Source organism: Tursiops truncatus, chromosome 2, assembly GCF_011762595.2.
Source record: "Tursiops truncatus isolate mTurTru1 chromosome 2, mTurTru1.mat.Y, whole genome shotgun sequence".
Classification (NCBI taxonomy): domain Eukaryota; kingdom Metazoa; phylum Chordata; class Mammalia; order Artiodactyla; family Delphinidae; genus Tursiops; species Tursiops truncatus.
The window spans coordinates 87,811,301-87,828,454 of NC_047035.1; the positions used below are offsets into that span (position 1 = coordinate 87,811,301).

At 40.9% G+C, this 17,154-nt stretch overlaps 2 protein-coding genes across 10 annotated transcripts in view; one reads left to right on the plus strand and one right to left on the minus strand.

Moving 5' to 3' along the window:
* Positions 1–11,063, minus strand: part of SLC30A4 (solute carrier family 30 member 4) — a 28,803-nt gene extending 17,740 nt beyond the window's left edge. For 5 of the 6 annotated variants that reach the window (XM_019935464.3, XM_019935465.3, XM_073800910.1 and 2 more), the window contains exons 1-3: positions 10,564–10,701; positions 9,949–10,453; positions 1,831–1,977 (exon numbers count right to left, since the gene is read on the minus strand). In XM_019935464.3, the coding sequence (XP_019791023.1) occupies positions 1,831–1,977; positions 9,949–10,339 (538 nt within the window). In that variant the 5' untranslated portion in view covers positions 10,340–10,453; positions 10,564–10,701. Of the gene's footprint in view, positions 1–1,830; positions 1,978–9,948; positions 10,454–10,563; positions 10,702–10,948 lie in introns of those variants that run through there. The other variant, XM_073800909.1, reaches the window with a different exon arrangement.
* Positions 10,862–17,154, plus strand: part of BLOC1S6 (biogenesis of lysosomal organelles complex 1 subunit 6) — a 58,257-nt gene continuing 51,964 nt past the window's right edge. Inside the window, exons 1-3 of one of the 4 annotated variants that reach the window (XM_073800915.1) lie at positions 10,862–10,999; positions 12,731–12,998; positions 14,546–14,704. The gene's annotated coding sequence lies outside the window, so the exon portion shown is untranslated. Of the gene's footprint in view, positions 11,038–11,187; positions 11,428–12,730; positions 12,999–14,545; positions 14,705–17,154 lie in introns of those variants that run through there. The other 3 variants (XM_073800913.1, XM_073800914.1, XM_073800916.1) reach the window with 3 other exon arrangements.

Consider the following 17,154-nt stretch of genomic DNA (forward strand, 5'->3'; position numbering starts at 1 on the left):
ATCTAGATAAACACTAAGTACTTCTCTGATATTTAATAGAATTTTCATGATTATGGGTTCTTAACTTATCATTTGTAGAACTTTCTATGTTCTGGTATTGCATGTTTCTGGGGGAGAATTCCACTGTTTTCATTAGAATTCCAAGGGGTCTATAACCTAAAATGAATGCACTCTCTCAAATAGTGTTAGAAGGTAAAAATCCCCATTCCACGATGCTAGTTTGAGTTTTGCTCTTAAATTGCAGGTGTTTAAATCACACAAAAATATTAAAGTTTAAGAATAATTTTGAAGTTTTTTAAAAACCCCAAGGCAATCAGTAAACAAATGGATGTATAATGTGTCAGCTAGAAGTGGGAGTTTTTTTTAGGAACACATCCAAATGCATTATGTGTTATTCAGTTGCTTAACAAATAACGGAAAGGCCTCACTCAGGGCTTTACTGCTCTTGTACAGCAGCTGAGGGTGCTGAGAAATGGGGATGCCAGATAAGTTCCCAAACTTACGACCTGGATAGCTACTTGGAATACAGCCATTCAGGTAAAATGTCAAGTTTTACACTAGAAGACCCAGCTACTAAATTATAGGAGACCTAGATGTTGAGTTAAGATTAGGCTAAAAAGTAACAAAGAAGGGGAGGAACTGAATGGAATATTAGCCAAGAGTGTCATTGTCTACACAAAATAAAACTACAAGATGTTAATTCTGGTTCTTTAAGACAGGTTTTGCTGAAGCTGCCTAAATCAATTTTTGGGTTCTAAGCAAAAAATTGGTCATATGGCACTTCATATACTAATTCAGGTAATTGTTTTATATGTATTTTGACAATAAGTAAAAATTAAAAAAAACACTAACATGGCAAGAAGAGTTGTGTGGATAACAATGTATGATTTTAACCTCTCTTAATTAAATATTAATATTTGTTCAAAATAGGAAAATATAAATATGTGTGCATTGAGAAAGAAAAAAAATTCAATGACACTTATTAAAACATGGTAAAGAAGACTTTAATACAGTTGGGGGGAAGCTATCAAGATTGGTATAGGGAAGCCTTGTTGAAAACAGGCCAGGGTGATGAGACATCACCTGGGAATAACCCATCAAATATTGAGAGTGGAGGTTCTGTTAAATTGGTTTGGCAGGGTTCTTCCTAAAACTAGATTTAATGAGGAAGTACAGAGATGGGCTTGGGAGACAGCTCAGGAGACTGACAAACGTTTGGTCAAGCAAAGAATCTTTGTTAGCATTTACAGTTAATGGCCACAATGAAGGTCAGCCATACAGTATGTTATACATATTATAGTAGTGCCTAAAACCTGGGTTATAAGTCGCTTTGGTTGGAATACCTTAAGAGAAAGAAAAGCTAATGCTCATTGATGAATTAAATCCATGTGGTTTTGCTTGGTTCGATAAACTGAAGGTAAACTTTTTTCTGTTAACACCTTCAGGACACAAGGAACAACATCTGAAGATTAATGTTTACCACACAATTTTTTTTTTTTTTGGCCGCACTATGCGGCATGTGGGATGTGAGGTCTTAGTTCCCCAACCAGGGATCGAACTCATGACTCCTGCAATCGAAGTGTGGAGTCTTAACTGCTGGATTGCCAGGAAAGTCCCTGATCACCGTGTAATTTTATATGTGTAAACTATTTAGCTGACTGAACTGCATGTACCCTGGAAGATATATATCTGAATGAATCTTATTTGTCTGTTTTCATTTGCTTTGTTCAAACAGACTATCATCAGAAAGATTTCAGTTAATCAAAGGTTATAGTTCATTGTGGTTTTACTATAAAATTTTATAAACCAAAGAAACGCCCAATTACCTACCTAAGCGATGAAATCCAAAGGTGAATCTTTTGGTTGGTGATTTTGAAGACAGCCACAAAGCAAGCAGGGTCAGTATGATGGCACTTAGGTCAGTTAACATATGAAGTGCATCTGTCATGATTGCTAGGCTATTTGCAATGTATCCACCTTAGAGTAAGGGTGACAGGAAAGAAGGAATAAGTTAATTAAAATAATAAACATAAGCAATCAAACCAAAAATATGCAGCATCCTACAAAACATGAACTTCTAACTAAAGTTAACTAAATACTTATCCTATTGCAATTAAGTCAAGGTATCCTGAAATTTTATGCAAAACATTAACTATGCATATTTTTCTAATGGTGAAGATGTCCATTTCCAGGAACAGATTCTCTGAGGAGTAAATGACCTTAAAAAATTTAAGAGCCATTAAATGGGGGCTGACACAAAGAGAAGTTTTTTGTGTTTAGCAATACAGTTTTTACTCAGCCTACTAATTCTACTATTAGACAGTGAAATTAATAACCACCATATCTAAATATTACAATAAAGCTGAATAAAAGGTAGGTATTCACTTGTTTGGGAGGGTTTGAACATAAACTGAAGAAATTTCACAAAATGTTCATTAGTTCAAAACAAAAGATAAAAATTAACTGATTCTCTTCGGTATAAACAGCAATGTCTCCTAATAGAGGGATAAAAGATGGTATTTAGAATACAATTTTTATATTAGTTTTCCAGTATTATGTATTATTATACATAATAATAATGTGTATATTTCATATATGTGGGTGTGTATATGTATTTTATATATGTGTGTATATATATATATATATACATAATAATATATATATGTGTACATATATACATATATATGTACTTATTTATGACCATTATGGTCAACCAATTTTCCTAGCACCATAGAATAAGTTTTTATAATATAATACAGGGTATTCAAACTTTTATGTATATCAGAATCACCTGGAAGTTTTGTTAAACTATAGACTTCTTGACCCCACTCCCAGAATTTCTAATTCAGTAGGTCTAGATGGGGCCTGAGAATTTACATTTCTAACATGTTCCCAGGTGATGCTGATGCTTCTGGTCTTGTAACCACACTGAGAAATACTGTTATAATGTATAGCAGAACTTCATGATCAGGATGTTGTGACACATAAGTGTGCTGAGATGTTGATTCCCCTATTCCTGGGATGTGTATGCAGAGTCAAGAGCAGCAGGAGAACTGGGGCTGGTGATCTTGTAGTCACATCCATTTACTCCAGCCAGTGTGCTCTATAGAAATATCATTTTTTATGTATTCCCTTACATGAAAAAGCTGGAATCACTGACAGAAAATACAGCTTGGCAGTTAATAACATGGGGCTTTGAAATCTCAGAGACTGAGCAAGTTACTTACCATTTTTGAGGTTCAGTTTACTCATCTATAAAATAAGGATAATACCCTAAAGCCACACTGTGCAATAAAACTGAGATGATGGAAATGTTCTATCTGCGCTGGCCAATGGAGCAGCAACTAGTCACAGGTGGCTTTTGAGAATTTGAAATACGGCTAGTGCAACTAAGGAATTGAATTTATTTAATTTTTGTTAACCTAAAGAGCCACATGTGATGATCACCAGCAAAAACAGCAGAGTAAGGACCTATGAAAATCATCTCCTCCATAAAAGCCATAAGAACATGGGCAAAAATTGTCCAAATCAGCATTCTGAAAACTATGGAAATTAAACAAAGGCTGATACAGGTAGCATCTATTCAAGGAAAAAGGCTGAATCTTGGTAAGAAGCTCACTAGCTCTGTGGCACTTTAACTTGCCTTATACCCAATCTCCCCCTCTTCAGTTCTATGGTAGCCTTGAAAACTAACAAGCAGTAACCACAGTGAAAACCTCAGCCTGGCAGCCACTGCAAGGAATAGGATGGCGTTAGAGCTCCTTAAAAGCTCCATTGCGGGCTTCCCTGGTGGTGCAGTGGTTGAGAGTCTGCCTGCCGATGCAGGGGACATGGGTTCGTGCCCTGGTCCGGGAAGATCCCACATGCCGCGGAGCGGCTGGGCCCGTGAGCCATGGCCACTGAGCCTGCACGTCCAGAGCCTGTGCTCCGCAACGGGAGAGGCCACATGAGAGGCCCGCGTACACCAAAAAAAAAAAAAAAAAAAAGCTCCATTGCCAGGAAATTGTCATTATTTGACCTGTCTGGTGGTTCCCTGGGAGACTATACTTGCAAGGCTCTTTTTTTTTTTTTTTTTTTTTTTTTTTTAAGGCTCTTTTTATTTGACTTGACTTGGAGCTTGGCCCTGGTGCAAACCTCGGTCAGTGTTTGTCAAAAACTATCAGAGGCAATTGTTTAACACAGCAGCTGCCTGAAGCAATAATAAGTGTGTATCATGTGTTCTGAAATTTTACAATGATGTACCTGGTGTGGGATTATTTTCATCCAATTTGGGCTTTTATTGACTCTTTTTTTAAAAATTTTTTATTTATTTTTTGGCCGCGTTGGGTCTGCGTTGCTGCGCGCGGGCTTTCTCTAGATGCAGAGTGGGGGCTACGCTTCGTTGTAGTGCACAGGCTTCTCATTGAGGTGGCTTCTCTTGATGCAGAGCACAGGCTCTAGTGTGCGGGCTTCAGTTGTGGTGAACAGGCTCAGTAGTTGTGGCTTGTGGGCTCTAGAGCACAGGCTCAAGAGTTGTGGTGCACGGGTTTAGTTGCTCTGTGGCATGTGGGATCTTCCCAGACCAGGGCTCAAACCTGTGTCCCTGGCATTGGCAGGTGGATTCTTAACCACTGCGCCAGCAGGGAAGCCCTATTGACTCTTTCTATCTGGAATTGTATACCCTTCAGTTCTGGGGAAATTTCTTTTTCTTTTTTTTTGGAAAGGATTCTCCTTTTTTTTTTTTGCGGTAAGGATTCTCCTTTTTTTTAAAAAAAATACTTGGTTGCGCTAGGTCTTAGTTGCGGCAGGCGGCCTCCTTAGTTGCGGTATGTGGGCTTCTCAGTTGTGGCATGCGAACTCTTAGTTGCAACATGCATGTGGGATCTAGTTCCCTGACCAGGGATCAAACCTGGGGCCCTGCATTGGGACCGTGGAGTCTTAACCACTGTGCCACCAGGGAAGTCCCTGGGGAAATTTCTTAAACTGTGTTGTTGATAACTTCTTTCCTTCTGCTTTCTCTATTCCCCAGACTCCTATTATTTGGAATTTGAACTAATATACTAATTTTCTTGCTTTTTTTCTCCCATTATCTTCTCTTTTTGCTATATTCTGTGAGAGGTGACCTTAATTCACCTTCTAATTTGTTTGGAGTTAAAATTTTAAATGTTTGTATTAGGGCTTCCCTGGTGGCTCAGTGGTTGAGAGTCCACCTGCCAATGCAGGGGACACGGGTTCGTGCCCCAGTCCGGGAAGATCCCACATGCCGCAGAGCGGCTGGGCCCGTGAGCCATGGCCGCTGAGCCTGCGCGTCCGGAGCCTGTGCTCCACAACAGGAGAGACCACAACAGTGAGAGGCCTGCATACTGCAAAAAAAAAAAAAAAAGTTTGTATTATTCAAAAGCTCTATTTTCTACTCTGAATTTCTTTTAAAAAGTAGCCTATTCTAGTTTCATGGATTCATGATCTTATTTTATCTCTGTGGATACTTATTGTATTATTATACTATTATATCTGACTGGCTCTTAAACAGGTTTTAATGAACTTTCCTTATTTTAGCCTTCCTCTTTAACCACACTTATAGGGGTACCTGGTACAACCAATTCTGGGCCTGCTTAGGATTCTCTAGTGTAGTTCTCAAGTGTAGTCCTCAGGGTCAGCAGTATCAGCATCTCCTGGGAACTTGTTAGAAAATCCTCAGGCCCTACCCTACCCCAGACCTACTTAATTAGAAACTCTGGTCCAGCAATTTGTTTTTTAATAAGTTGTCTAGGTGTTTCTGATGCATTAGTGTAAACTAGATTGGTTCTTGGCTTTCCCCACTGCTTGTTTAGGAGTTGGCTTTCTTGGGTCAAGTCAGTTACCTCTTTTACCTGATTCCTTTCTAGTTTGTGTTGCTAGAGTCTCCTCTCAGGTTTTCCCCACCTGTGTGGAGATATATATATATATATATATATATATATATATATATTCTATATATATATGTGTATATGTATGTGTGTGTGTATATGTGTGTGTGTGTGTGTCTGTGTATTTTAAATCCTTTTACTGTAGTTTAAGAGAGTACAACTAGATGCATGAGTTCATTTGCCATCTTTACCTGGAAGTCTATTTGCATTCATTCTTTAAGTTTTTTCATTCCCAATAAAATGCAGCTGTTAAAACAATCAATAACTGTTACTAAATCCAGAGGATATTTTAGTTCTCATCTTATCAGGCCTCTCAGCAGCTTATTCCATTTTGAAATACTCTTTTCTTCAGTTCTGGGATACCCATTTGCCTTCTGCCTGACTTCTAAAGTTGTAGTTCCTCAAAGCTGGGGCTCTCTAGATAATTTTTTCTATTGCTATGGCATTACATACTGTTTCTCTCTCTGCCTTGACCTCCCTTCTGAATGACAGACTTATATGTAACAGCTCACTAGACATCTTTGTCTATTTCACATACATATGATACTTAACATGCCTAAAACAACCCTTGAGCCCATGCTTAAATCCTGCTCTGTATTTTCTCCCTGGTTCATAACTGACATACATTCCCATATGCTCAGCTGCTTAGGTAAGAAATTTCAGAATCATTCCTGATACTGCTCTCCCATCAAGTCTCACGTTCAAACCATTAGCCATTTTGCCATTGTTACCTCTAGAATGTTTCTCAATCAGTACATTTTTCTCCATCCACTCCAGTTCAAGCCATAATCATTTCTTGTCTGGACCTCTGCAAAAGTATACTTGCTTCCACTCTTGTACCCTCCAATCCACTCTCCATATGAGTCAGAGTAATCTTTTAAAAAGATAAATCCCATCAGGTCAATCTCCACTCCAAAGCAGTCACTGGCTCCCCATTGTACTTAGAATTAAAGACTAAACTCATTTAATATGGTCTCTCATGACCTCCCTGGTCTGGTCCCCCTGTCTCTTTCCCTTTTACTTACTACATTCTGGCCAAACTGGTCTTCTTTTTAGATCCTCTTAAAGAATTGAAGGTTTTAGGAGTTTTGAACTTGCTGTTCTCTTTGGTCGAAAACATCTTCCTCCATTCCCTTTGCTCAAATTACTCCTAATATTCTTTTTTTTTTGGTTTAACTGTATGTGGCTCATACATAAACCATGTCCTGCTGGACATGTCTAAACTATGTCTTATAGTATCTTGTTCTTTTTCTTCACAGTACTTAAGGCCATTTGAATTTTAAATTTATTTGTGTGTTTATTAATACCTGTGTCCTCCACTACAGGAAGATATAATGTCCTCCAAACATTAGATTAAGTGTTTTAGATAGTAGGGAGCATAAGTTTTGTTCTCCATTGTATATAGCAAGTACTTAAAAAATACTTGCTGAATTGATCTTGCCTAAGGTCTCAGAGCAAATCCAAGATTCAAAATCAAGTTTCCCCTTTCAGATCTTTAAAATACTTCATTTTAAAATTACTCCATACTTCCTACATAAGATGCTTTATTTCTAAGTGCTTTCGACACACTTTAATAAATGCTCTACTGTATACAATTTAATTCTATGTAACATTCTGAATAATATTGTTAATGTCTATTCTAAGTACTAGCATCTCTACAGTGTTTAACAAAAGATTTTCATATTTGAAAATAAAGTTAGTATTTGAAAGGAAATACTTATTGTAGCTTTCACAAAACATCATTTACCAAGTAAGAGATTTAAATAATGCTAAGTCAGGACAATTATATCTTAGTAATTTTTATAGGTGTAAACTCTAATTTTAAGGGGGAAATTGTGATTAATGTGATTTTAACTTCAAATATTAACTTCAAGAATCACTAAGTCTGAATGACTCAATATTCTAACTGGGAATTTGGGCAAGTCATTGACTCTTTTTTTAAAAAAAATAGATTTATTTATTTATTTTTGGCTGCATTGGGTCTTCGTTGCTGCATGCGGGCTTTCTCTAGTTGTGGCGAGCGGGCTTCTCATTGTGGTGGCTTCTCTTGTTGCAGAGCACAGGCCCTAGGTGTAGGGGCTTCAGTAGTTGTGGCTCACGGGCTCTAGAGCACAGGCTCAGTAGTCGTGGCGCACGGGCTTAGCTGCTCCGCATCATGTGGGATCTTCCCGGACCAGAGCTTGAACCCATGTTCCCTGCATTGTCAGGTGGATTCCCAACCACTGAGCCACCAGAAAGCCCCAAGTCATTGACTCTTAATCTGCTGACCATGCCTTATCTGATCTGTTTCACTTCTGTCTTTAATTTCTTCATAGCTTAAACATTTATAATTCTCTAACAGCAATTATTAATTAATTAAACAAAATTTTATTGAGTGTTTACTCTGTGCTAGTCATTGTGCTAGGTGCTGGTAATTCAGCTTATATTTCAATGGACACTGATATTAAACAAGTGAATATACAAACAAGATAATCTCAGGTGCTGAGGGCTTTTAAAGCTGGGGAAGGAACAGGGGAGAAGGGAGGTTGACTTTAGGCAGTTGGAAAGGTCTCTAAGAGGTATCTTTTGTGATGAGACACGAATGACAAGAAGGCAGCCAAGAGAAGATTTGGGAAAAGGCAGTCCATATAAAGCAGTGCTTTTCAAATTGCAGGCTGTGACCCACTTGTAGACCATGAAATTAATTAAGTGGGCTGGGACCATAATTGAAAAAACAGTAGAACACAGCACATGAAGTAAAATTTTTGTTTTAGTTATTCATATATTTATACAAATGTATATGTGTGTGTACATACATACATACGTATGCATGCATGCCTACACGGGTCACAATGTTAAGTGTATTTCTTACTATAGTGAACTCAAAAAAGTTTGAAAGCCAGAGGTAGAGAGACCACTCAGTCTGAAGGTCTTATGGGCAGGAAAACAGCTTTGTGAGTCATAGGGAGAAAGAAGGCCAGCATGGCTGAAGTGAGCACTGGCGAGAAGTGGTATGAAAAGAGGTAGGAAATGTATATAATTTTCCTGCACATAACCTCCAGCCAGCATCTTAAATCTGGACTGCCACCTTTGTTCTTGTCATGGTTCATCATTAAGAGAACACAGGAGGGAATTCCCTGGCGGTCCAGTGGTTAGGACTCTGCATTTTCACTGCTGAGGGGCCGGGTTCAGTCCCTGATCCGGGAACTAGGATCCCAGAAGCCACACAGTGTGGCCAAAAAAAAAAGAACACAGGAGAATAATCTCCCTGCTTTAATGTCACTTTCTCAATTGTCACTAAAAGAAGTTAGCAGTTACATTAATGTGACTCTGAAATTAATATCTAAACTGAGCATGTATTTTATAGTAAGACTGCATTACTTGAATAATTAAAAATGAAAAATAAAACCAAGTTCTATAAAACCCAGGGGAGCCTTCTGGCCTTCAGATCCTCCTTATAATGAAAAATGGTGAGGTCAGTTAGCATTATTTAGCTTTGCAAATTTCTTGAATATAAACACAAAAGGAAATAGTAAGAGACCACTTAATTCAAATGTAGAGGGAAAAAATCAAGACAACGGGACTGTAGATGTAGCTTTTCAATTACCCACTTAAGTGTCCTCATAATTTATTAATATTTAACCTCTGGGTCCTCTGATCTCTTAAAAAAGAAAAAGGTGGAGCAGGTGTTCAGTAAGGTCCCTTCATACTGTAAAATTTTATGATTCTAAATAATTGTAGAATCATTTACTATTTAAAAGGTTGCAAAAATTAACCTGGTGTTTTATCAGATTTTTTTTTTAAAGAGGAAGTTACAGGATATATAATGAAGATAATGTCCTTAACTTTACAGTAGATGACACAGTGTTTGGAGAATCAGAAGAAAAGGTCAGAGTTATCTTTGGAAGTTTGTTGTACCTAGGCTGATCTGCACTTTGGAACCGTGAGGCCTTTTCACATCAGTATATTGATAAATAACAAGCTTCCTAAAAAGAAAGTTTAAACGCCAAGTTATGTGTAACTACAGCTTGACAAAGACTCTCCAGGCAAGGTAAATGGAAAGTGAGTTGGCAACACAACTCACCTACAAGTTCTCCAATCATGAAAAGCAAGTAAAGAACGGCAGCAATGGTCAATCTGGTTTTCACCTTTCTCTGCGTCAGCAACTCTCTCTGTTTGCTGCAGTTGTCACAGGGGTCCACCTTCAAACTCAGCTGACTGTTGCTCAAAGGTAAGTCCTGGTCCAGCAAGGAATCATCGTCGGCCTGGAGGGCCGGGTGCGCCCCGTTAACAGGCCTTTCCGGGGTTTCAGAACCATCGTCGGCCACCACAACTCGAAGTTTGTTAAATCGAGAAAGCCCCTCATCCCCCACCTCGTCCGAGAAGTCAAAGGCGCTGGTGTCATTTAAAAACAGCGGCGCATCGTCCTTCCTCAGCAGAGATTTGAGGCGCTTCCACACGCCGGATCCGGCCATGGCAGAGGCTGTGCGGCCGCGGCGCCGAACGGCTCGGTGCAGGCGGACGGCCGGCGGCTCCTACTTCACCCGAGTGCCAGTTCCCGATGGCACTGCCGCGCGTCCCTCCCCATCCTGTAGAAAACGAAACTCATTATAAATTAAAAGCGCCCCAACAAAGCCCACAAGTTCCGAAGCCCGGGGCAGCGGGGGAGCCGGGGCTCCGAAAGGGGGGAGCGCTCTACCTGGGGCGCCGCCGCGGTGCCGCAGCTCATCTCTCCGCCCCCGGCCGGCTCGGCGGGGCCGGCACGCACAGCTCGGCCCGGGGCTGCGGGGCAGCGGGGCCGTCCTCGCGCCTGCGGCGCCCACAACTCCAGGCCGGCTCCCCGGGTCTGGTCTGACAGGTTCGAGGTCGGGCGCCCGCGGCCGCCGCCCCTCCCCGCCCTGCGCGAGGCCGCGCGCGTGCGCCGGAGCAGCCGCGGGCGAGGCGCGCGAGGGAGGAGTCGGCACGAGGACACGCAGGCCCTGCGCGCTGAGCAGGGGCGCCCGCGAAGGACGGGACAGGGGCGCCCCTCGTCCCGCTCCTGGATGCGGATCCCGCGGGCCCGCCTCTGCCCGGGGGACACTCACAGGCGAAGCCCCAGTCTCCCGCGCGGCCCTTCCACTTCCCGAGGCTGAGAGGCATGAGTGGATGGAGCTGGAGTCCGCGGGTTAAGTGGGTAGATTCGAGCGGTCCCGCCCACCCGGGGCTGGGCGTTGCTGCCGGGAGTTCGCTCCACCGAAGGAGGGCCTAGAGAATCCTGGGCTGGGATTTGGGTTTCTGATGCTCGATAGAAAACGAATTTAGCGTTTGCTTTTAAGTGGGTTGCTGAGCCGCTTTTGTCTCCTCGAATTGCTGCCTCTCTGGCAAATTGGCAGAATTTGCTGCACAGTGAGGTCAGCTTGGAGAGGGCAAGGCTTGTGGTCGTCAGCAGTTCTGTGTCCTGCGTTATATTTACTGTTTTTTTCAGCAAATGTGTGTTGTCCTCTGTGTGCTCACCGCCAGGTTCCTTTTGCCTCCAAGGTATTTACAGTATGGACTAAACCCCAGCACAGAAAATCTAGTAGAGGTATCTGTACTGGCCGTTGGTTTTGTTTAACAACAAGATTTAAAAAGAATTAAGTTTTTAGTAGTAGCTTCTAATTTAGATCTACATTTTAAGGACAAAATGAAGTGACAATAAGCCCCGCCTCCCGCTTCTCCAGCGATTCCCTGGATGGGTTTTAGGGGATTCGGAGGCCTTAAAATTTTGTGGGTATATGTATTTTCTTGAGTAAGTCCCTTAGCTTTCATCATATTCTCAAATGGGCACTCAAGATTTAAAACAACAACACTGTTAGAAGAACTCATAGATCAAGCCTCTAGCTTCTACTTGGAGTTGAATTACAGTGCAAACTCCCATTTATCCAATGTTTAGAAATGTATTTTGACAACAGTCTACATGAATTACCAAATTTCAAGTTACAAAAAATACAATAGAAAGTCATATGAAACATCATTTTCCTCTGAAGATCCCGATGATACTTTAGAATCTTGCATGTCTCTGGTGCAAGAGCAGCAACTGTTTTTGGAATCCAGGGCAGTCCATCACTTTTGAATGCCCACAATATTCCTGCAGAGCTGCAGCCTTGGGGGTCAGGTCTAGGGAACTGGGGGTCAGAGATCCCCTAGTTCCCTAGACCCAGAATACTCAATAACCAGGGGACCCAGGTCATTATCGACAGAAGGGAGAAAGTTTCCTGAAGGTTGCTTTCTTAATTCCAAATATCTTAATCCACCCAGATTGGGAGTAGTTTCTTTGTTGTTTTTACTTTTAGTTTGTTACATTGCCTGACATTCTACTGCTGAGAGATACAAATGAATAGAGCAAGTATTTCAGGAATGTGATCACTCTTTAGTATACATTTTGCAAATGAGATTCCATTTAAGGAATGGGGATAGATGTTTTTATTTTTTATTTTATTTTATTTTAATTTTAATTTTTTTGGGGGGATAGATGTTTTTAAAGCAAGATGAGGCAAGAGCATGGATTTTGGGGGATATTTACAGTAAACTTTGTTGGGAAGGGCTGAAGCTCTGCACCCCAGTTTATTTTTACTCTTTTGTGTACTGAGTACCTAGAGAGAGTAATGGGAGGGCAACAAAAACTATAGGGTATTTTAAGGTATGTCCACAAATTCTGTGACATACTTCTCATCAATAGGTAGAGCTTAATTCCCCTTCCCACTGAGTGTGGGCTGCTCTTAATGTATAACTTGTGTCTCATTATGAACAGAATATGGGTGAAGTGACAGTGTGTGGCTTATAAGACTAGGTCATAAAAGGCATTGCAGCTACCTTCTTGTTCTCACTCTTGGATCACTTGTACCTAGGGAAGCCAGAGCTATCATGTCATGAGGAACTCAAGCAGCCCTGTGGAAAGGCTCAGATGATGAGGAACTGAGGCCTCCTGCCAACAGCCATATGAGTGAGCCATATTGGAAGTGGATCCTGCAGCCCCAGTAAAGCCTTCAGGTGACTGTAGCTTGGGTGATGCTGACTGAAACCTCATGAGAGATCCTGAGCAGAATCACCCAGATAAGCCACTCTCAGATGACCCACAGAGACTATGAGATGATAAATGTTTATTGTTTTAATATGGTAAGTTTTGGAGTAGTTCGTTACACAACAATAGATGACTAATATAGTCTATATCAACTTTCCTCTGTACCAGGAAAGATACCTTTCTTAGTCTTTTATCACACATGGGCTCTTGTTCCTAGGCCTGCCTTGAGCTAGTGGCATGGTTTCTATCATTGAACTTTAAAATGGGCTAAATAAATAGACTTCTGTGAATAGTCTTGGAATGTAACCACCATTTTCAAACTTATGTCTGTGTATTCAGTTTATAACAGTAGACAAACCAACTTTTGAAACAACCCATTTATAAGCTGAGTACTGCCTGCAATTCTGCTAGCTCTTGTTCAGTACGCCATTCTTTTATAAGAGACTTAATACTTCTTTTTAGTATGAAGAGCATTTCTGCATGGGCAAATGGAAAAAGTTGTCAATGATTTAGGCTATCTCTTAACCAGGTAACCCATAATACACAGATTGTTTAGTTAACAGCAGAGGCCTGTCATTTTAACTGCAGGACGCATATCTTGGGGCAGTTAACTGGAATAGATGCAAAATACCCTATATCAAAACCTGTTTTCTGGCCTAGATATCTCTTAGAACAAATGACAATGCTGAAAATAATACTACAGCTAACGTTTACTTAAGGCTTGTTTATGTGCCAGGCACTATGCAGGGGACCTGATTTACCTGAGCTCATTTAATCCTTACAACATCACTATGAAGAAGGTATTGATTCAAAGCATGGGTCTTGGAGTCAGACTGCTTGTGTTAGAATCCTGGCTTTACATCTTAGGGTCCTATAATTTCTGGCAAACTATTTAACCTCTTCGTGCTTCAATTTTCTTACCTATGAAGTGGGGATGATGATGGTACCTGCTTCACAGGGCCGTGATGAGGGTTAATGGATGTAAAGCATGTAAAACTTAGCATACCTAGTTCCTAGCACATAGTAAGTGCTCAATCAATGCCAGCTATTACTATTTTTTTAAGTAGGTGGAGACATGGAACCTCAGGGAGATTAAGTAACTTGGCCACAGTCGTGAAGCTAGCAAACAGAGCAGGAACTCAGTTCCCGGTCAGTTTGGTTTCAGAGCTCAAGCTCTTAACCATCACTCTACACTGTCCCTCTCGGTTTCTTTCTGCATAAAAATGGAATGATCTGCAAAAAAGCATCTAGACTTCTTGCGGTATGTTAGGAGAGATCCCTGTTTCATATATGAAAGATTTGCCAGCACCTGGAGACCTCTGCATTGTCCGGTGAAATCCCTCTTGGGAATGGAGGGGGAGAAAAGTGAAAAGTTTTTTTAAAACTGAAATGTGGAAAAGGTGCTTCATCCACTTAGTCGACAGGTTCCAATGCTGCATATTCCCCATCATGAGAACTCCTTTCTCCATTGGAGTATGTGGCGATAGGAGGTTCCCATAGGATGTTTTTGGAATGTGTTCCCTTATCTTTTTCAGGAGGGGATGAAAGCTGTTGGGTGGGCATGAACAAGGGTTAGTGATGTGATACACCACTACGGTGAACGGTGAACGTAATCATTTCTTCTTTCTGTGGGTTACTCTAGTAACAGAGAGGCTGGAGATTCAGTTTAACCCCTCCTCCAAGGAAGAAGAAGAAATACCAGAAATAGATTGCCTGAGGACAGGCAGTTGCCTTCTTGGACGGGGAGGAGATAAATGAGAAGATCTCTGGCCCTTGAGACCATCTACCCTGTCACCAACCTGTGAGCCAAAACCTAACAACACCACGCTTAGTCAAGTTCATTGTTTTCATATCTTTGTTTTTGTCTTTGCTTATTGCTTAAATTAAACATTCCTATGGATTTCTCTATCCATGTCTGGCTGAAATGAGAGGGAATAACGAGGTCCCAGCTGGGACGGTAATTTGAGAACTACGCACGCCAGTCTTGGAATCTGGAGGTGGTGGCTGGGCTGAGGGAGCTTGAAGGTGAGGGTGGAACTTGTAGAACCTGGTTCAGCTTCTAATTTTGCCATCCATTCACTATGATCTCTAGCAGTGTACTATTGCTGAGCTTATTTTCTTGTGTGTTAACAGTGGAAAATAATAGTTGTCCTACCTATTTCATAGGGACACTGTAAGAATGCAATGAGATTCTGTATGTGAAAGCGTCCCCTTACCTACTTCACTAGTGAGAACTATTAAAGACCATGCCGTCTGGACCAAATTGCAAAGCAAGGGTACAGACAAATGCTGTCATGAAATATCTTCCACTTGTGCCTGTCCCTTCTAGGGACTGCTACACTCCATCCTTGGTTTATTAATAACATGTTTTGGCTCACTTAGACGTCTAGGTCACCACCACATACGCTTCACTGTTAAAATTCCTTTATTTCTCTCCTAGGCTCTGTTTGTGTCCATGGCACCTAACATCGTGCTCAGAGCAGGAACCCTGTAACTACATGTGGATTAATGAAAATATTCTGTTTATAGAGAGCTCATCCATGACTTTAAATTCCCCTCTAACAAACATTTCTATTTCTTTAAGCTGGTGTGTAAAGTCATTTGTACGAAATTCTTATTGGTGAGGTCAATGTGTCTCATAATGATTAGAGATTATTGATACACTAGTAGTCAGTTTGTGTTTATACTAGACTTATTTCAAAGAACATTATAACGTTTATGAATTAAGCTGGGACAGAGAAGCAACTGCAGACAAAGTGACTCTTTTGTGGCCTCTGACAACTGGTAGCTTTAAACAATGAAGGCCATTGTATAAGAACTCCCTCCCGGGGTTATTGTGAGGATTAATTAGATTAAAATCTACAAAATGCTTTGACTTTTTCCCAGAATTCTTTTATAAATAAAGATGGCTTTAATTTTTTTTAAAGTATCTTTATATTGGTCCTCCTAGAATCAAATGAAACAAGTTCACCTACTGTTTAACTCTCTGTATTCCCTGAAGCAAAAAGCCAGACTAAGCCAACCTAAATTACCTTTAATGGTTTTAAGTGGGCTACCAGTGCACACATGACTGAGCAGAATTTAGTACGCTAATCACAAAGATCTTGGTGTATGATTTACATGACACAATAATGCCTTGTAATCACTATGCTACATGGTCATTAGATATTAGTTACTGTAATTATTACAGCTGTTTTATACTGAGCAACAAAGTTTTACTCTCCTCTTTGTTATTTATATTTTAATAACTCACATTCTGCTCGTTTACAAATAGGGTTTCAGGCAGCCTTCCCTTTAGTAGTTCCTCCCTATCTTCAAACATTGCAAATGTTGAAAATTTTCCCTGATACCGGGTACTGTTCGATCCTCATTGTTTGCACAGAAACACATACAGACACCAGATAAAAGACAGGAGTCCTAGATCCAATTCTCCAACAGTTGAGGTTCCTTGGGAACCCCTTTACCTCAGTTTCTTGGTCTCCTTTGTCCCCAGTGACCCACCTGGCCCATGCAGTCCCTTTCCCTGACCCAGAAGGAGCCACTCTGCACATTCTGGTTGACGGGCTGGAGGCAGCAGATTCTCTGGAATAGGCCCACATGAGGTCTGGGGAACAGTAGGACAAGAGGCCTGTTGGGGGGCTTCCCTGGTGGTCCAGTGGTTAAAACTCCGAGCTCCCAATGCAGGGGGCACGTGTTCCATCCCTGGTCGGGGAACTAAGATCCCACGTGCCACATGGCGAGGCCAAAAAAAAAAAAGGCCTGTTGGGTAGACCAAACTGCGCCTCAATGGCATATTATTTATTTTGAATTAAATTTATGGCCAACAGAAGAAGGGACACTCTGAATCTTCTGTCTTCCTGAAAGCAGAAAATAAATCTCTCATGTGAAAGGTGCATTCCCTGTGTCTGGAGATAGGACACCTTTATCGCCAAAGGTAGGGAATTTGGGCTGAGAAGACTATATAAACAAATCTTACTACTTCTTTAGCTTACTACCCTAAGCCCAAACTCTGTCTTGATTCTTCACTAATTGGGCACCCAGAACCTAAGTGTCTTTGTCCTGTCAATTCCTTACAAATTTGTTTGTCTAAAAAGTATAAAAGCTGCCTGCTTTGGCTACTTCTTAGGTCTCATTTCTATGGGTCCTCCATGGGCGTGAATTAAAATTTGTTCCTTTTTCTCTGTTAATTTTATTATTAACCCAACCACACGAATTCAAGAAGAATAGAGAGGGAAATTTCCCCCTCCCCAA